The sequence below is a fragment of the Nycticebus coucang genome, chromosome 21, assembly GCF_027406575.1.
Source record: "Nycticebus coucang isolate mNycCou1 chromosome 21, mNycCou1.pri, whole genome shotgun sequence".
Taxonomy (NCBI): Eukaryota; Metazoa; Chordata; class Mammalia; order Primates; family Lorisidae; genus Nycticebus; species Nycticebus coucang.
The window spans coordinates 37,707,398-37,728,193 of NC_069800.1; the positions used below are offsets into that span (position 1 = coordinate 37,707,398).

The following is a 20,796-nucleotide window of genomic DNA, read 5'->3' on the forward strand; positions in this document are numbered from 1 at the left end:
CAGAGGAGACAGGTCTGCTAACACACACTGGAGAAACAGCAGAGTAAGTGAAGCTTACCGGAGGAAGATCTCCATCAGCGCAGAGCGGATGCATTTGTGGCTACTCCCCTCCTTGGAATTCATACAGAATTCCATTATCAGCTCTGGAAAGCAGCTCAGGGACCATCTTGTGCCATTCCCACTTGACAGACAAGAAAGCTGGGGCCCAGAAGGGAGTATAAAGGGAGCAGAGCTGGGGCTGGGATGGGGGTCCTGACTCCCAGGTCAGTGCTCCCCAGTGGCACCTCAGAGCAAAGTCTACAAACCATATAGTCCCCTCTTTACCAGCTATCCAAGGTCACACAGCCCTGAGATTCATACCCAGACCTTGGTAGCTGCCTCCTTCATCATGGGCAGAACACAGGTGAAATCTGAAGGATGTCATGACAGGCTGTGTAGGGCGAGAAGGCCAGGCCTGCAGCTGTCACCAGCTAGACTCATTATGCCAGCTTGGGGCTTCTGGGGAGGCAGGTATTGGCCACATAGACATGGGATCCTACCCAGATCCCCCATACAGTGGCTATGTAGCTTGAGCCAGTGATTTCTCCCCCATCTGTAGAATGGACCAATAATAAAGTCTTCTTCCATGAGGCCATGGCTTACTTGAATGAAGATGTGTACATGTATATAGCCATTGTCAACATTCATCAAGTTCCTGCGCACCAGGCACTGCTCTGAGCGCTTTACAGGTGCATCATCATTTAATCATCACTGCAACCTAATGAGACAGATCCAATTTTATCCCCCTTTTACAGATGAGAAAACAGTGGCACAGAGAATCACAGAGCTGGGAAATGGCAGAAGAGGAATCTAAACTGCAAATAGGCTGACTCCTAAAGCCCTGGGCAAGGCCAGCTTCTCCAAAGAGTAAGCCCTTAGCGCTGTGCCAGGCACGTAGAGCTGCTCAGTACTGTGACTGTTAATATAATAATTATTGTTGTCATTGGGGATATTTGCCCCTGGCAATGCTGGCTTCTCCAAAGTCATAGGATGAATAATGGACATCCTGACGTGTTTTACTAAATGCTATCATTTCTTCTATTTCAAAGTAAGTGGATGATCAACAAGTGCCCAAGATCAGTGTTTGTTGTGCTGAAATATTTTATTATCTTTTTGGATAAACTAACTGCAGCCCCACACCCTTCTTTCACTTTTCTGTGTATGTTTATTTTTATTTTAGTTCATAGTGGTGGACATGCTGTGAGAGATTTGTCAATTCTGCATCTTTTACTCAACATAATTCTATGAGCTTTTCCCCTTGAGATTTTGTTTTGTTTTGTTTTGTTTTGTTTTGAGACAGAGTCTGGGTCTGTCGCCCTGGGTAGAATGCTGTGGAGTCACAGCTCACAGCAACCTCAAACTCCTGGGCTCAAGCAATCCTCTCGCCTCAGCCTCCCAAGTAGCAGAGAGCTACTTGGAGCCCACCAAAATGCCTGGCTAGTTTTTCCATTTTAGTAAAGATGGGGTCTCGCTTTGCCCATGCTGGAGAAAATGAGGAGTGGGTTGTGAAGAAGATACGCACTTGACAGAATATCCTATAACCATGAGAATTTTTAATGGCTACAGAATGGTCTGTCGAGGACATGTCATCTTTACAATCCCATCCTCACTTTCTCCAGCATGAGGTTTTTATTCTAGTCTCTGATACTACAGCAAACATATTTGAGAATAAAAGTTCTCTTCTTATTTGATGTGACTTGGAGAAATTAGTTCCTGACAATGGGCATTCTGAACCCACTAAGCTGGGACTGGAGGAGGTACATGGGACAAAAGGTCCTCCTTGGTGTCCTAGTGATGAAACTGTGTTGGCCATTGCATATTTCATCCATGCTTCAGGCCTCCTCCCTGGAAAGTATTTTGGAACCAGAGCTTCTGAGCTGAAGGTTTCTTCTTATCTGCTAAGGTGCCCATGCCACCTTGAGGTTTAAGACCTGGATCTTGGGCCAGGTACAGTGGCTCATGCCTGTTATCCTAGCAATCTGGGAGGCTGAGGTGGGTGAATTGCTTGAGCTCAGAAGTTCAAGACCAGCCTGAGTAAGAGCAAGAACCCATCTCTAAAAATAGCTAGGCGCCTGTAATTCTAGCACTCTGGGAGTCTGAGGCAAGTGGACTGCTTGAGCTCACGAGTTCAAGATCAGCCTGAGCAAAAGTGAGACCCTGTCTTTACTAAAAATAGAAAAACTGAGGCAAGAGGATTGCTTGAGCCCAAGAGTTGGAGATTGCTGTGAACTATGATGCCATGGCACTCTGCCCAGGGCGACAGCTTGAAACTTGTCTCAAAATTAATTAATTAAAATATAGTCAGGCATCGTGGTGGGCGCTTGTAGTCCCAGCTACTAGGGAGGCTGAGGCCAGAGAATCACTTGAGCCCAAGAGTATGAGGTTGCTGTGAGCTGTGATTCCATAGCACTCTACTGAGGGCAACAAGCTAAGACTCTGTCTCAAAAAAACAAAAACATCCCTGGGATCTTATCCTCGACCTGACACTAGTGGGCTGCAGGATCTTAATGTGTCACTTTTGTAGGGCCTCCTCTGATTAGTTAAGGTATGGCTCACCTCTATGTCCTGCCCAGTGAGAAGACATAATGAGAGAGTCCAATTCCAGCTCCGTCCCTAAGTTCCTTGTTAATCAGTTTGGGCTCGGTTTTGCCATCTCGTATGCAAGAGGTTAAGTGGTAGGACCATCAGACAGGCAGAGATGAACCCATTGATATCCACTTGTCTTATCCAACCCCACCAGATTAGGCATCCCTAGAGGTCAGAGATCCCAGTACCCAGCACAAACTCAAAAATAGGGCTACCCCAAACAAATAAACAACTTTCTTACGCAAGCAGTAAAAAGTTGTTCTCCAACCAATAAGCCTACCTAGTTACGGGATGTAGATATAGGCCAAATCTATCTCACTCAGTCATTCATTTATTCAGGATTTACTAAGTGTCCTCTAGGTTCTGGCCTTGCCAATTTCTTCTTTTTTTTTTTTTCTTTTCTTTCTTTCTATTTTTTTTTTTTTTTTTTTTTTTTGAGACAGAACCTCAAGCTGTCACCCTGGGTAAGAGTGCTGTGACATCACAGCTCACAGCAACCTCCAACTCCTGGGCTCAAGCGAGTCTCCTGCCTCTGCCTCCCAAGTAGCTGGGACTACAGGCGCCCACCACAACACCTGGCTATTTTTTTTTGGTTGCAGCCATCATTGTTGTTTGGCGGGCTCGGGCTGGATTTGAACCCGCCAGCTCAGGTGTATGTGGCTGGCACCTCAGCCGCTTAAGCCACAGGTGCCAAGCCTTTGCCAATTTCTTGAACTCATCTTCTTCCACATCTTGTTGTCCTCATTTGGCCCAAGCTCATTCCTGCCTCAGTGCCTTTGAAGCCTCTGCTAAGAGCACTTTCCTTGAATCCTCTTATGGCTGAGTCAAGTCTCAGCTTGAATGTCATCTCTCCCAGGAGACCCTCACTGGCTACCCTATCTTAAGGCACTATCACTTTCCATCACCTCACCCTGTTTTTTTTTTTTTTTTTTGTAGAGACAGTCTCACTTTATAACCCTCAATGGAGTGCCATGGCATCACACAGCTCACAGCAACCTCTAACTCCTGGGCTTAGGCGATTCTCTTGCCTCAGCCTCCCGAGTAGCTGGGACTACAGGTGCCCCCACAACACCCAGCTATTTTTTTGTTGCAGTTCGGCTGGGGCTGGGTTCGAACCCACCACCCTCAGTATATGGGGCCGGCACCCTACCCACTGAGCTACAGGCACTGCCCACCTCACCCCATTTTATGTACCTCACAGCCCTGAAAAAATAGTTGAAAGAATATTGTTGATTTAAGAGTTTCATTATTTAGTGTCCATGCAGCTTGAATGTCAGCTCCAAGAAAGCAGAGACAAGGGATGTCTAGTTCACCACTTGTTCTCCACAATCTCACAAATGTGATAAATAAATACTGGATGCTACAGGAACGACGCTATATAGAGAACCCCCATGCACTGACCAACTTCCATGTGCCAGTCTCCATTCCAAGCCCTTCCTGTATAGCAACTCTCGTAATGCTCTCAACACCCTGAGGTCTGAGGTAGCCACAGTTATTATTCTCATTTTATAGCTGAGGAAACTGAGGTGCAGAGAAGTTGAGTAACTTGCCCAAGCTCCCATGGCTAATAAGTAGGGGGGCTGGAAGACCCTAGTGCACCTTGTAAAGGGAGCGCCGAGCCAGTAGCAACCTTCCTGCCTCTAGTCTTCTCTCCCCCAATTCCGAAGTGACCAATGTGAACGCTCAGGTTTAACTAGCGGAAGTCTCTCCTACCCTGCCCACTGCTTGTGCTTGTGCTGGAGCCCCCTATTAGGTTTGGGGTTCAACTTTCTTCTCCCAGAACTGGTAGGGGAATCAGTCTCCTGTATCGATGCCTGGCCTGCCGCAGCTGGTCCTATTCCAGACATGGGACACAGTCCTTGTCCCCATGAATCTCAGGGACCAGTGGGTGAGCTGGCCTCATCCACAATGACGGATGTCAGGGATACTTCTTGGAGGAAATGATGCCTCAGCTAAGTCTTCAGCACAAGTAGGGGTTTGCAGGATGAAATGATGAAAAGGCAGCAGAAACGGTGGCAGCCAAGAGAAGAGAAAGACTAAAGAACTAGAAGGCTCCTGTGGCTGGAGTAGAGAATACGGGGTGTGCGCTGAAGCAGGGGTGTGGTCACCTAAACTCTCAGTGACTGGGGTTAAAAAAGTCCCAGGACAAAAAATTTAAATAAAATAAAACAAAATAAAAATTTAAATGTCCCAGAGACAAAAATACGAGGCAATACAACTGGAAGATGGCCAGTACCCAAAGCAGGGCCTTGGCAGAATAAGGGCCCAAACTTTACTCTGAGGCTTCTAAGCCACACCCCCAGGACCATGATAGGCCCTGACCCAGTGGTGCCCAGAGGCCACTGAGGTCTGGGGTAATTGCTGCTGACTCACTGTGTGAACTCAGGCACCTCCACACCCTCTTTAGGTCTTAGCCTCCCAGCTGGTATTGGCTAATGCAGTCCCAAAAGGATATCCTCACTCCACCAGGCTTGCATCCCATAACAGAATGCCACTGACCAGTGAGAACCTGGCGTTCTTAGAGTCTAATTTTGGGACTCTTGTGTACTGGCCATCCCACACTTGCTGAAGCCAGCCCACCACCATGGAGCTTTGCCCAGCAGCCTCTGGGCAGAGGGCTGAGTTCTTCTGCTCCTTGGTCCTGCCAAGATATGGGGGCTCCCCCAGGTTTTGGTCCAATTGGAGGGGGTCTGCTCAGATCCTTCCAGAGACAAAGGAGCTGACCTCGAAGAGTTCCAGCAGGAGCCCCGCTCCCCCTCCCTTCCCCCCTCTCCCTTCCCAGTCCACGTGTCTCTATTGTCTGCTCCCCGCTTCAGGGAAAGACACAGCCTCGGATGTGTCAAAATCACCACCCCCCCAGCAGCAGGAAAATTAATTACTGGACGATTTTCACTTCCTCTTGCAGCGCCCGTCTGAGCTAGGCACTGGAACAGGACCGGCTGAGCGAGGCCAGGCATCGGTGTGGGGGACTCATTCCCCCACCAGTTCTGGGAGAAGAAAGTTGAACCCCAAACCCAACATTGGGCTCCAGCGCAAGCCCAAGCAGCGGGTGGGGTGGGGGAGACTTCCTCTAGTTCAAGCTGAGTGTCCACATTGGCCACTTCGGAACCGGGGAGAGAGAACTGGCGGCGGGGTGGGGGGGCTGCCTCTGGCGAGCGCGCGCTCTTTCCTTTGCAAAGCCTTCCCGGAGTCCCCATGTGCCCGGACCGCTCTCCCTCTGCTGCCCTCCGCCTCTTCCTCTGTTTCGCACTTTTCTCTTCCTCTCTCCGCATCCCCGGGGGGCTTCCTTTTTGTGTGGCTGCGTCTCGCTTTCCCTCCCGTGTGCGTGCGTGTGTGTCGCTACTTCTCTCCATCTCGGTCTCTCTGTTTCTCTCTTGCGTCTTTTTGTCCTTATCTTGGTCTTTCTGCGTGTGCGTCTTTCCTCCCCTGTATGTCTCTTTCTGTCTTTCTCCGCGTCTCTTTCCCCCTCTCGCTCTTCCTCTCTCCTCCCTCCCCCCTCACTCCCCTTTCTCTGTCTCCCGATATCTCTGCGCCTCTCTCGCGCTCACTTTCTCCCCTCCTGCCTGCCCGCTGCTCCCTGCGCCTGGCCTGCCCCCACCGCCGCCGGTTCAGGGGAACGTGTGCGGAGCGATTGTCCTGGGGGACATTTGATGGATTAGAGCGCTGAACAGTTCCATTGCTAGGGGACCACCTGATCTCCAGCCTGCGTCCCATATAAAGCCGGCAGCCGGAGAGCTGAGCACAGCTCCAGCGATCGCCTGTCTGCGCGCCGCCGCCGCCAAGCCCGAGCGGGAGCCCGAGCCCGAGCCGCGGCCGCAGCTACCGGGGCCGGCTGCGAGCTGCCGCCCGCTGGGAGCTGTCCAGTGCTGAAACCCCGCGCGGACAGCCAATCGCGCCCGGCCCGCCGCCTCCCCCCACCGGGGCCCCACGCAACCTCCCCCGCCGAGCCCCGAGCCAGTTGCACCATGCCGCGCTCTTTCCTGGTAAAGAAGATCAAAGGGGACGGCTTCCAGTGCAGCGGGGTGCCGGCCCCCACCTACCACCCTTTGGAGACCGCCTACGTGCTGCCTGGTGCCCGGGGGCCTCCAGGGGACAACGGTGAGTGGGACCCGGCGGGGGCAAGGCGGGGGTGGGGAAGTGGCGCGGGGAGCTGTGGCCCTCCCTAACTTGGGCCACGAGGAGGGGCGCGCGCAGCAGGAAACCCGGGGAGAAGATTTCTCTGGCCGTGTGCGCCTCCCGGGCTTCCCGAGGGCCAGGCGGGCGGGGCAGGGGCTAGGACGTACAAAGGGAAAGTCGCAGGGTCGGCTCCTCCCGAAGCCATGCGCCAGCCGCGGACTCTGAAAGTTGTGGCCCTAGAACAAGGCTGGAGTGAGGGGGTGATGGGAGACCAGAGAGAGAGGACCGCTCTGGAAGGGCCGGTGCTGACGGGGCTAACGTACAAGGCAGATGAGGGCTCCTCTCTCGCATGAGGAGAGGCTGGCTGCCCGGCTGTGCCCTGTCGGTGGGGAATGTAAAAGGGATGGGACTATCAGTCCCGGGAGAGTTGGGGTTGGCTCCCTGGGAGTCACTTGGGGTGTCCTCCCTCCCTTCAAAACTGCTCTTGCTGACAATGCCCTACAAGTGCTCTCAGACCCCTTCTTGAAACAACTCTTTTGTTACCCTCAGCCACATGCCTGCCAAAGGCTGTGCCTGTCCTGGGGACTGAAAGAAGAGGAGATATCTGGGAGGGGTTCCTCCAAAGTGGCTCTCGATTCCCTGGGCTGCACAACCTCCTCCCTCCAAAGCCAACCCTGCTGCTGCTTGCAAGCCCACCCCCTCCCACCCCCCCACTCCCCCCCAACCCCCCCAACCCCCCCCCACCCCGCCGCCATACACACACACTCCATCTCTTCTCAGAACAAGTTCCTGCAGGGACAAGGGTTTGGGGGACAAGAGAGGTCATTCAAGCCCAGAAGGGGGTGATCTCTGGAGGGAAGGGAGAAGGAGTAGAGACTGCTTCTGTGGACCCCACTCTGCATTGAGGGGATCACAGAAATGTTCTCCTCTTGCAACCTCCATCAGAGCAGGTGTCTGGAGAGGAGGTGTTCCAGTGTCCTTTGGCAGTGAGAGTTCCAACATCACATGTGGCACCAGCTTTGGGGTGTGTGTGTGTGTGTGTGTGTGTGTACATGATAAGAGGGGAGAGGGAGAGAAGAGGAAAAGGAGGGAAGAAAGGGCTTAAGATAGGGGAGGGCTGAAATGGCAAAGATAGGCAGTGGGGAGGGTGGAGGCTTCCACCTCAGGGATTTCCAAGCACTTCACCCACATTCCATCACTGCCATGCCAGGTAGAGAAAGGGTGCTGGGCAAAGGGCTCTGTGACCTCCTCAAGGTCAGAGAAGTTAGGGAGTGATCAGGGACACAGCTACACCCCTCGGCCCCTGCTCCCTGATCTTCCACAGAACCCCCTCCTCCTCTGCCCATGTTACTTATTCTACTGTCCTCTTCTCTTAACCCTAGAGCCTCTTGAAGTTAGAGACAGAAGCCTAGGGATATGGCTGGGCTGGGCAGAGGGTTGGCAGGACAGAGGGTGGACCTGGGGCCATGCCAAGGCTAGGAAGTGTGTGCTGGGAGCTGTGTAGAAACTGAAATATCTGCAAGACTGCATGTGGATCCCTTAGGAAATTAACAAAAAGCTCTGGCCACCCCCCACAACCCCTCCCACACCCTTGTCCTGCGGCTAGGCCAGCTGAGGAAACCCAGAGAAGCCCAGAGAATTTCCCATGCACAGCCAAAACTGCAGGCTGCTCCTCAGGAAGGAGGCAGGAGAATGCTTTGCCTTGAATGCCGTCCAAAAAAGCTTTGAAGGGAGCCCCTGAATGAATGGTGGGAAGCGGGGTGGGGGCAGAGCACCAGCAGGGTGTTTCTGTGGAGGGCCCACAGGGATTAACATCCTAGAACCACCTCTGTCTTTGTCCCTTTCCCCAAAGGGCTCCAGAACAACTTCATGGCCTCTAGGGAATCCTGAGACTGTCCTGATAGCCAGATGCCTGGCCTGAAACTCAGGAAGCCTGGGCTCTAAAAATCTCTGACTTGCTGTGTGACCTTGGGCAAGTGCCTTCCCTTCTCTGGTCCTCAGCCTTCTCAGCAGTGAAAGAGTTTAGACGGCATGAACTAAGCATCCTTCCAATTTTACAAGCTCATCTTCTGTGAAGGTCAATTATAAGGTGGGAGGTATTGCATGAGGGTCTAACAGAATGCAGGGAAGCCATTGTCAGGGTTTCCTTAGGGCTCTGTTGAGCATACGCCACCTGGCTGAGGGTGTTGGAGTTTCTGGGATCAGGCATTTTTATTGGCTTCAGTCTCTTGCAGGCTGCCCCACGGTTAGGACAGACACCCCGGCCTGGCCACCTTGGCAGTGTCTGCAATGGATGATCAGTGCCAACACCAGGAGTGTGTGTGAGTGTGTGTGTGTGATCCTTAAAGCCTGGGTATGACTAGGAAATACAGGATCTGCCTCATCCTGTTTTCAGGAGCCTCTCCCCTCCCTGGGGTGTGGCCAGCCTGGGCAGTAAGGGATCTCTCATTCCATGGGTGGGTGGAAGGTACTGGGGGTCCTCAGAGAGCAGCCAGCTTCTGGTCGCCCGTTGTCTCTGCTCTGCCGGAAATAACCTTGCTGAGCATTTGAGGGAAGTGTGAAAAATTGCTGAGCCGACGTTTTTTCTCTCCCAGCGTGTGTAAGTGTGCTGGGTAAACAAGGAGAAAGAGAGGAGGGGGGAAGATGAGGAGAGGGAGGAGAAGGAAGGGAGGGAGGCAGGGAAAGAGGGAGGAAGGGGGAGGGCCCGGGGCTGGAGATAGTTCCAGTTATTAGAAAGATCTTCTTACAAGCCATTCCTGCAGCTCTTGGCTGCAGGGTCAGGATGAGGCTGGTGGGAGGGGAGGCAGGCAGGGCTGGGGGAGAGCTTAGAGGAACCACAGGCTCCTAACTGATAACGATGCAGGACCCTAAATTAAAGAGGTATACCCCTAATTCTGGGAATGCTGTAGAATCCCTGGAGCATTCTCATTCTCTCTCTCTCCCTCCCTCTCTCTCTCTCTCTCTCTCTCTCTCTCACACACACACACACACACACACACACACACAGAAGCAACACTCTTCTTTGCCTCCTTGCTCCCTTTTCAGCCTCTGCCAGGCAGGGAAGAGGGTGCAGCAGGTGTGTCTGTGCTCCAGGCTCCCTCAAACCCACAAAGCATCCTCCTCCCAAGTGGAGAAAGCCGTAGGTCTGCAAGCTCCCAACGAGGGAAATAAGATCTAATTGCATTGTCCCCTCCAATGAAATGCCTCCTTTCTCGCCTCTGCCCCTCTTGCTCCTCCACTGTTTCTCCTCCCCTCTCCCCCGCTGGGTGATTCTGAGCACAGACTCAGTCTTTCCATGAGACCCTGCTGATTCACATTCTCCTAAGCCTCTCAGAACCTCACCCTCCAACACCACCAAGCCCACCCCTCACAGACCTGACCCCATGCTGAAGGATGCTGGACTCTCAGCCACTCCAGAATGTGGCTTGTCCATCTGTATGTCAGTTGTCTCTGTGGGCCCCTGGCAAGGATGTCTTCTGGAGAGTCCACCCCTACACTGTAACTGAGTTCCAGCTGGGAGCCAGGCCCCCCTTCTTTACCCCCCAGCACTGTCCCACCCCCATCCACTCCCAGAGTGCATCTGACCCAGGCAGAGGAGGGATCAATGCCAATCGAATAACACAGTTGTCTGCCCTCTGTAGCTACATTAAGCCTCCCCCAGCAGGCTGAGGAAGCCCTCCTACCTCTACCCATGGGCTTATCTAGTTGACCACATTATACCAGAGCCCACTTCCTCTCACTCTCTCTGATGGCGCCAGGTAGTCGCCCAGGCCAGGCCTGGGAGCCCAGCCGAATGTTACCAGCTGACACACATCCACCCCACTCTTCAGAAAGTCCATCGGGGGAGCAGAGATACAAAAGGGCTTCCCCAATTCCTGGAAGAGGGAGCCCAGAGAAGGCTAGGGAGGAGCTAAAGGACATATAGCAGGCCCTTTCTGAGTCTTCTATAACCACCTCTTCCCCTGGCATCTTGGTCTTTCTCCAAGTCCAAGGTCCAGGCCAAACATCCAGTCTAGCATCCAGGTACAGATCTCAGGTCCAGTTCCTATATCTAAGTCAAACTTCAGACCAAGGACCAGGCCCAAGGTCTAGGTCCAAGGTCAATATCTGAGGATATAGGGCCAGGTCCAATTTCTAGGACAAACCCACCTCCACGTTCAAATTTCAATGTCTAGGAACAGATCCAGGTAAACATTCTGGGTCCAGGAATAAGATCCAGGTCCAGTTTCCAGTCCAAGGTTATGTTCAGATCCATTCTCAAGGCTGGTTGTGTTCAAGTCTTAGACCCATTATTAGCTTTCTATGTGGCCTTGGTTTCATCTCCTCCCCTTCTTCCCCCCAGCCTCAGTTTCCTTCTCCTGAAATCAAATAGTTGAGTATGAGCTCTTTAAACTCTGACCTGGCAACCCAGAAATCTGATTTTCCTATGAATTAACAGGCCTCAGTCAGGATGCGGAATGGCAGACCCAAGTGAGATACAGAATCTGTGGGCCCTGATTCATCCTAAAGCCAGGGGTCACCAGGGGGCCATGTGGGGTCCAGGCCAAGCTTCCATGCTTTGGACAGGACAGTCTGTGATTGCTGAAGGAGGGCAGGGGAGTATACTAAGTCCCTTTTGTCAGTGCAGCAATCCCTACAACACTCACCCAGTAGGCAAAGGGCAGAGAGGGCAGGGAATGATTAGCTGCAACCCATAGAGCCAACACTGAGGTCAAAGAGGGCCTGTGACTTGCCCAAAGTCACAGGAGCATAAATGGTGGGCCCTGTCACACCTTCCTGGTAGGTGCTACATCCATGGGATCTGGGGGGGCCCACAGCCTGGAAGTCCTCTGCCAGGAGATGAGAGGCCCCCCAACCTCTTAGTCTTCTTCCCAGCTGTGGACACCTCTGGGGTGAAGTGTCTGCTGCCAGCATGTGGGTAGTGGAGAGGTTTGGAAGAGGCCCTCTATACCCTTCTAGGGCAGGAAGAAGGTAGAGCAAAAGCAGGAGAACTGGAGGGAGGCGGGGCCCTCTGCAACACAGCCTGTCTCCAGAGATCCCCCGGCCCACCAACCAGGGCTGGGCAATTCAAGACCCTGAGCCACTCACTCCAATCTCCACAACCCCTTGAAAAATCTTTCCTATTGATTCCTGCAGAGCCCTGGACCTCCCTGTGGGCCACAGGAATTGGGTCACAGTCAGGAAAGACCAGAAAACAGGGAATTCTAAGAGGAGGGGGTGCTGAGGAAGGGCCCTGGAATTCTCTAGAACTGCTTGAACCTGGGTCAGTGGGCATCAGCCCCATGCCCTTCAGCGCCGGTCATGTGGGGCCAGACCTCATTCTGTGCCCTTCTCATTTGGACTTGGGGACCTCCTCCCCCGTGGGCAGATGTACCAGCTGCCAGGCGTTTGGAGGAGGTGGGTGTCATTTTTGGTCCAGTGCCCAGGGAACCGCTAACAAAGATGCTATAATAAGGGGAGGGGGAGGTACCCAGCCCCTTTGCCCAGCTCTGTGAGCAGACAGGAGAAACTATTTTTATCCCACTTTGCTGCTGACAGACCTGGCTTTCTGCTCAGCTGGCTGGAGCTGATTCTCGAGGCCCGAGGCCCTGGCACAGCAAGAGGCAGCTCTAAATATACCCATGCAGCAGCCCCCCCCCCCCGCCAGCCCCACCACCCAGCAGGCCTAGCCCTCCTCAGGAAAGTGGGCCGCCTGGGAAGCTAGCCCACCACAAGGTCCCTTTCTTTTCCTGCCTAGCTCAGGACAGGGAGGTAGGTTTGGGACTAGGAATTCCCTGGAGAAGTTTGGTACCCTGGAAGTCTGGGAGAGACAGGAAAGGAGACCTAGACTGACTCCATTAAAAAAAATAAAGGAGGCCAGCCCAGCTCTGAGGAGAACTTGTGTGGTGATGTGAGGTGGGTCAAGGCCCCTCCCTGGGCTTCAGCTTCTGCAGAACAAGGGCATGGGAGGAAGTGAACTTAGACATGAGCTAATATGCATAAAGCACTTAGCAGGGTGCCTTGCACACACTAACTGCTCAATAAATGTTAGTCATTACTGTTATTAAGTACTATCTACAAATATTTACATGGGGCTGGAGCATTTTCTACAACACCTACTTCATACCCCAAACACTCCCATAAGACACAGGCCAAATGCATGGTATTATTTTAAGAAACCTAGCACCCTTTCCCCTGCCAATTCAGAATCTTCTCTCCCTGGCAAGTTTCCATACCCTCCATGGAGTTTTGGAAAAAACACTGGCTTTGGAGGGTCTCACACCTGTCTCCCCCTCTGGTGACCTTGGCCAAATCATCTCCCATGAGTGCTGAGCACGGTGCAGTATCTGGCTCCCAGGGAGGACTAGTGCTAGTTGGAAATACTAGTAGTAATAGTAGTAGTACTTGTGATGGAGCTCCCCCACACATCCTCACTCCAGGGGATCAGGCAGTTGGATGAGACAATATCTACAGGGGGTGGGGGGCAGCACTTTATTTCTCATAAAAAAATTTTAGTGGATTCTGGACCTCAAGTCTTGGGCAGGGAAAAACCAACGTCATCCTCAAGTGACATCTGCATATTTCCAAAGTGCTTCTGGGCCCATCTTATATCCATACGTGACAGGTGGCTCTGGTCCCCATCCCTCAAATGGAGGATTCAAGCAGAGAAAGAGAGAGAGAGAGACTTGCCCAACACAGCTAAGAAATGAATAGAAGGGCCAGAATAAGAGCCAAGTCTCTTCTCTCTGGACCCTGCTCCTCCCTACCCTATCAGGACTCAAACAGAAGAGTCCCGTCTCACCCTGTCAGCTGGAGGGCAGAGAACTCAGCCTTCTAGAGTCACCACTGGGGCAGAAGAAGGCACCCAAAACCTGTCTGGGTTCCATCTGTAAGATCAGAGTACAGCTTGTAGTGTCCTACAGGATTCTCCAGGGTTCAGGCCCAAAGAGGTGCAATGGCTTGCCCAAGGTCACAGAGCAGCCTGAGACATCCATGTGTATTTCCTTCTACTCTCTGGCAGATTAGAAGTACCTCACCAGGAAATGTAGGAATAATAATAAAGACAATACAAATAACAGCTTGGGAGACCAGCTATTATGTCCCAGGTCTTATACTCAGTACTTTACATGCATTAACTTATTCAATCCTATTATGAACCCCCTTACACACATGTGGCAAAAAGAGTAACTCGCCTAAGGTTACATATGGAGATGTCTGCGGATGTCGGGAGAAGGGGATGGAGTTCAAGGAGGACTCCCTGATCCTCCACAAAGAGTACTGTGGAGAGACTGATTCAGCCATAATGTAGAAGGATCTTTAGAGCATCCTAGTCAATCATCTTCCTATACAGGCCCAGCCCAGAGAGGTTAAGGAATCTGGCCACAGTCATCTCTGCCATACATGACCATGCAAACTCTCTTATGATGCTCCAAACCCAAGGCAAACTCCACAGAATGGCATCTGGTCTGGGATCACAATTCCTGTCCTGAAGACAATTCCTCATTGGCCCCTAGACAAATAAGTAGCCTTTGTTTGAGGTGCACCTTATTCTGTGTAAAGAGCCCTTAGCAGCATGAGCAAGGTGCTACAGTGTTGAAAGCAGCCAGCAGAGGGCGCCAAGGAAAGAGCACTCGGTTTAAAACTTCCCGGTTCATTGAGTTCTTACCATGCACCAGAAATTTCCTCATCAGAACATGAAGTAGAAATTACACATCCTGAGTCAGGAAACAGAGGACCAGAGAGGAGCAGCAAGATGTGTTGGGGTGGGCACCAAGAAAACCAAAGCCCAGAAACCTGTCTGGGGAGACCATTACTATTATTTATAGTAACAGCCAACATGTATTGTGGATTTACCAAGTGCCAGCCACTGGGCTGTAATCCTGGCTCTAACTTACCAGCTGCACAACTCTAGGCATGTCACTTAACTTCCTGGTGCCTTGGTTTCCTCCTCTGTAAAAGGGCACTCGCCTTAGAGAGTCATGAGGGTAGAATGCATTCATGCCTGCAAAGCCCTGTAACAGTGCTGGACACTTAAGTGCACTAGGAATCTTGGTTATTACTTCTTTACACATTGTTTGCTGGTGGACTTTTTACTGAAACCGTAGAGCCACAGAAAGGTCAAGCAGTTTGTCCAAAGTCACACAGCTGGGAATGGTAAAGCCTGAACACAACCCAAGTTGTGTTCTTAACCAATACTTCATCCTTCTTAAATAACAGCATGTACAAGACATGGGCCATATGATCAGGCCCCCCCCACCTACCCCCCATCAAAATGATCTCATGCTATCTCCATTTCCAGAAAAATGACTCAAGGCACAGAAAGATGCACAATTTGCCTCAGGTCACCTAGCTAGAATCTGTGTTGAGGAATCAAATCACCCCACCCATTCCATGGCCCAAGCCCATGAGGTGCTGACCTGTCCTGAGACTGGGGGTTGGGGGTAAGACTGTCTACAGCAGACCCTGCTGGGCTAGGGAGTGAAGGTGGCCTGGCAAGTCTTAATCATCCATTCTACAAATACTTAACTGAGTGCTAGGGCCCCGAGGATGGAAGGCAAACAACCCATACACAATCTCTTCCTCAAAGACCTCCCCGTGTGGGAAAATGAGATCAGTCCCGTGGTTTCCAACTCTTGCTCCACCCTTTGAGCAAGAACCATCACCACTCTGTACCTCAGTTTCTGTGTCTGTAATGAGTATTTTTGTGATGATCCAGTGAGATGATGGGAGTGAAGCATTTAGTGCAGAGCCCCGCACACAGTGAGTGCTCAATAAATATTAGCTAGTGTTATCATAGGTAATTACAATGTGACAAAATACACAAGAGAAGGAGGGGGTCTGGGAGTGCCCAACTGGTATTTAACGTAGTCTGAAATAATATTCCCTAAACATTCTGGAACATTCTGGAGTACTAGGCATGGTTCCTGAAACCTCCAGACCAAAAGCAGATGAGAGGAGAGGGATGGGGTGCTAAGAAGCTAGGAACTGCCCACCCCCAATTAAAAATTGCCACTATCACTCCCCCCCCCCTTGCATCTGACCACAGAGCCCTTTCCTACTGAGTCATCCTCCCCTATAATACCCAATTACTTCAGTATGCAGAGGGCCCATGCTGTCTGATAAAGAGACAGAAGAAATAATAAGGACACACCTTTCTTCACTTTCTGTCTGCTCAGACTTGACCCTGTGACCATTCCAAATGCCAGATGAGAGGCAAAGGTCTGGAAGCTGAATCAACTAGGCTGTTTGAGGGAATGAAAGCTGACCAGAGTATCCAGCCCTAAGTCTGAACATCTTGGGATCCTGTTTCCAGCTTACAAAGCCCTCTTCCACCTGCTCACTCCAGTGAAGAAGGGTGTAGAGAGGAGGGCTGGTTAAAGATTGGGGAGGGCGGTGTGAAAGGGGATGTCAGAGGAGAGGGTGAAATCCTGAGATTTGCCACTCCCCAGCTGTGAAACCTCAGATTGGGGCCTAACCACCATCGTACTCCAGAATCAAAGGACAATAGAAACACTTGGTAATTAAGTGCCAGGATGATAAGTTTGTTCTGTGTCTGCCAGAAACTCTCTGGGGAGCCCAGCTCCAGGATCCACAGTGAAGGTGCTAGGACCATCCTAGGCCATGGGAAGTAGAGGCAAATCAGGGTGGCCCCTGTCCATGAGAAACTCGTATGGAATCCCCTGGGAGAGTCTCACTCAGCCTGTCCACCCAACAATCACTCAAACCCTTGGCAGACAGGACTTCTGGTCCAACTCCAGCTAAGTGGGAGGAGGAGTTGGAGATGAATTCTCCCTGGAGACCCAGGAAGACTTCTTGAGGAGCTCAGAGCAAAGCAGCTTGGGAACAAAGATAAGGCTGTTCCCTTCCTGGAGTACCTATTTCACACCACCACTTTTAAATCCTCCAGCAACCCTGGGAGGTGTGTCTAACGGATTGTGATGGCGTTCCTTTATGCAACATTTATTCATTGCACACCTTCTTTGAGCTAGACACGTGTTGGGCACACAGATCCATCCCTGGGAAGATCAGAATGTAGTAGGGGTGGCAAATAATCTTAAAGCAAGTAAAAAGCACAATTATAATAGCTTACATTTATATAGAAAGTACTATGTGCTCCTCTTTCTCAATTTCCTCACATGTTAAACGGGGGTTATAATACACAGTACCTACTTCTTGGGTCTGTGACAAATGAGTTAACACATGTAAAAGTACTGGGGCAGATTCTTGCATACAGGAAGAACTCAAAACACGTTTATTATTATCACTTTACTCAGTCCCTCCAAAGGCCCTGGAAGGTGCCCAATCACAAGCTCCATTTTCTAGATGAGAAAATAGAGAGTCAGAGAAGTTATCTGACTGGGATGGCAGAATTGGACTTTGGCGTCGCACTGCCAAGATCTGAATTTTGGCTCCTTTTCCACCCACTTACTAGCAGTAAGCTTAGACTGGCTGCTGTATCTCTCTCTGACTCAGTTTCTCTACCTGCACGGTGGGTTTAAGACCTTCACTGTATGATTGTGAGCACTGATGCAGATAGTGAATGCAAAGTCGGTAGAACCGTGCCGGCCCTGTGCTCTGCGGGTTGGGGTAGCGATTATTTGTACCGTGGCCCGTGGAGGAAGGATTTGAACCCGGGCAACCTGACGTGAGTTGCTCAGGTGCATGTCCGTTACAGTCTTATAAGCAGCCATCGCTTTCCAAGACCTGTCACAAGGATGCCGAACTGGAGGGCGAGGCGGAGTGCCTTGCCCAAAGGGAGAAGCCCTCCTATGCGCCTCGCCCTCAATTTCCCCCACTTTCCGCCCCCTCCAGGTTACGCCCCGCACTGCCTGCCCGCAAGCAGCTACGATGCGGACCAGAAGCCGGGCCTGGAGCTGGCTCCGGCCGAGCCCGCGTACCCGCCGGCGGCGCCGGAGGAGTACAGCGACCCCGAGAGCCCGCAGTCAAGCCTGTCGGCACGCTACTTCCGCGGGGAGGCGGCCGTGACCGACAGCTACTCCATGGACGCCTTCTTCATCTCAGACGGGCGCTCGCGGCGGCGACGGGGCGGGGGCAGCGGGGACGCGGGGGCCGCTGGGGCCGCCGGGGGCGCCGGGGGCCGCGCGGGGCGCGCTGGGGCGCCGGCGGGCGGCGGGCACCGGCACGCGTGCGCGGAGTGTGGCAAGACGTACGCCACGTCGTCGAACCTGAGCCGCCACAAGCAGACGCACCGCAGCCTGGACAGCCAGCTGGCGCGCAAGTGCCCTACGTGTGGCAAGGCGTACGTGTCCATGCCTGCGCTCGCCATGCACGTGCTGACGCACAACCTCCGCCACAAGTGCGGCGTGTGTGGCAAGGCCTTCTCGCGGCCTTGGCTGTTGCAGGGGCACATGCGCTCGCACACTGGCGAGAAGCCGTTCGGCTGCGCGCACTGCGGCAAGGCCTTCGCCGACCGCTCCAACCTACGCGCTCACATGCAGACGCACTCGGCCTTCAAGCACTACCGCTGCCGCCAGTGCGACAAGAGCTTCGCGCTCAAGTCCTACCTCCACAAGCACTGCGAGGCCGCCTGCGTCAAGGGCGCCGAGCCGCCCCCGCCTCCCCCCGCCGGCCCAACAAGCTGAGCCTTCCGCTTCGCCCGCGCGCCCGGAACTCGCCCTCCGGGCCCCCTACCTGCATCCGCAGCGCCCTCTCCAATCCCCAGCTGCGTTTCCCTGCCTACTCCCCTCGAAGGAAACCCCGTCCCAGCCCGGAATTTTTCTCTCCAGCCCCCAAACCCATAAGTCACTTCCAACATTTTACCCCAGCGCCCCTGACCCACACCGACCTTTCCAGCCACCACCTGGACCTTGATCCCCTGTCCGCGCCTTCAAGGCTCCCAACTCAGGCACCAGGTCCGCACCCCTTCCCAGGCCTCAGAGCCAGAAATTTCTCCTGCCCAATCCCTGCACCGCTCTCCTAACTTTCAGACCTTTTCCCTCACTTTTCAGCTGAGTCTCTAACCATTCCTCTGTTGGAGCCCCCAATCTAAACCCCAAACATACCCTTGACGCCTATGCCTGCCTCAGTTTCCCTATCCATACTTGGACGCAGCACCTGTAGCCCTCAGACCACAATCCAACCCTAGACCATCCCTCTGGAGTCTTTGCTGAGTCCCCCTGTGTGAGTCCATCTGGGGATCTGATCTTCATCCTTCCTGGAGTCTCCAGTCTGTCCTAGATCCCCCGCATGCCACGGTTCATACACACACCCCACACATCTTCCACTCTCTCCAGTCTTCGGGGGCCTCATCACCCACTCCCAGCCCCTACTCTCTCCAGATCCCCTCATCCCTCTAGCGTCTCTCACCCCTCCGAGTTTACCTAGCCTGGAGAAAACTCTTGAGAGAGTTTAGGGCCCTCTCCTATCCCAGGACAGCCCTTCCCTGGACTTCCAGTCTCCTGTTCCCAGCCACCCTCCTCCCAGAATCTCTGAGCATTTTTCCTCCTCCCCAGAACACAGGTACCCCTCCTTATTTGTTGGGGGAAGGCCTGGAGCACCTCACCAATGCCTTTCCCCTTGTCCAGCTGGGCCCTCCAGTTATTTATTTGTGTATTTGTTTATTTATCTATTTATTATTCTATTTAATCTCTTGGCCTCACCTAGGTATAGTCTGGCTTCCCCAGCTGGACTGGGAGGTCAGGGAGCCAGGCAAGGAGAGGGGCAGCAAAGGCCAGAGCAGGCTGCACGCGCGCGCTCTCCCCACACCCCCCCCACACAATCTGTCTCGGGAGAAGCTCCACCCTAATCAGAGCCTGAACTCACTAAGAAAGGGGACTTGAGAATGGGAGGGACAGCCTGCTGACCCTCAAGGAGATGGGGGCGGAGGCGGTGAGGAAGTATCAGGAGGTCCGGTCATGGGGCAGGTCCCCATCCTCCTAAGTCTTCCACTCCAACTCCATGGAGCCCAGGGAGAGGAGGCTCCTCAATTTGTTTCCTATTTATTCCTCTTATCTAGAGACCCCAGGTTCCAGGGACCGACTGAGCCCCGGACCCACTGGGGCCTCCTGCCTGCTCCCCGGGAGGAGCACTCTCTCCCAGCCATGTCTATGCAACTCTCCCAGGCAGAGGGGCCGGGGCTGCCAGCCACCTGCCCGTTGGCCGCCACTACCTCCTCCCCTGCGCTTTTGCATGCCCGGGCGAGGATCGAAGCACACACCTCCACTCGCAAGGGCCCTGGCCCTCTCTGCTTTAAGCACACGCCTCTGCCTCATCGCTCTGCGCCCAGCTAGTGGGCCAGGCCTGAGTCCAGGACTCTCGGACTCCTCCTTCCCCTCCCCCTAGCCACAAAAAAAGGGCGGGGACTTGAGGATGCGGGGCAGGGGCACTTCTCTAGGGCTTCGGAGGGGCAAGTGGGCCTTTGCCCAGCTCTAGGCCCAGCGGGAAGGGAGGCTGCAGGGATGGTGGGGAGGAGAGGGGTCACAGAAGCAATTATGGAGGGTGTTGACCCTGTAAATAGGAACTTCTGACAGCAATAATTTTCCATGCATGCTAAGCCTTTTGGCCATATTTTGTATGAGCGCTTGGCGCTCCCCCTCCCTCCTCTTCTCCTAACTGACCCCCAGGGCCCCCTCCCTTCCCCACCTTCAGCAGTATTACTTGTAACGCAATTCAGGGATATTAAAGGGACTTTGGCCACTCACCAGAGCCTCTGGACCTTGTGATTGGGATGATTGGGAGGGCATCTGAGAGATGGAGGTTTTCCATTCCATTTCCTTCTCCATAGCCTGACCAGTGTGTAGCTGCCACCAGGGTCACACAGCCCCAGGGGTCCCTTAGCCTGCACAAGTCCCAGGCATCAAATAAGGGTTCAAGAACCAGATTAATAACATAAGCAAATGAAGGCAGTTGCCTTAAGACATTAGGGAATGATGGAACCTGTGACTAAAAGGAAAGCATATATCTCATCTTAAAGAAATGCAATTCAAATTAACTATACCTGCCAAACAACTACAACCATGGTCCAGATTTGTCTGTCGACAGCCAGTTCACTATTTCTATATTCTTGCCCACTTCATCCCCCGCCCCTCTGCCCTGGTCAGTTATGATCATGCATGC

The 20,796-nt window shown here is 52.9% G+C and overlaps 1 protein-coding gene across 1 annotated transcript; it reads left to right on the top strand.

Annotated features, from left to right (window-relative positions):
* Window positions 1-6,511: 6,511 nt before the first annotated feature.
* SCRT2 (scratch family transcriptional repressor 2) lies at window positions 6,512-20,368 on the top strand. The gene is made up of 2 exons (XM_053573476.1): window positions 6,512-6,723; window positions 17,533-20,368. Exons 1-2 carry the CDS (start codon window positions 6,591-6,593, stop codon window positions 18,321-18,323), a joined length of 924 nt encoding a protein of 307 aa, XP_053429451.1. The 5' UTR covers window positions 6,512-6,590; the 3' UTR covers window positions 18,324-20,368.
* Window positions 20,369-20,796: the final 428 nt, after the last annotated feature.

Coding starts and splice junctions, on each gene's coding strand:
- SCRT2 (XM_053573476.1), top strand. CDS start 6,591: ATGCCGCGCTCTTTCCTGGTAAAGAAGATCAAAGGGGACGGCTTCCAG. Junction 6,724..17,532: donor GGGGCCTCCAGGGGACAACG/GTGAGTGGGACC, acceptor CGCCCCCTCCAG/GTTACGCCCCGCACTGCCTG.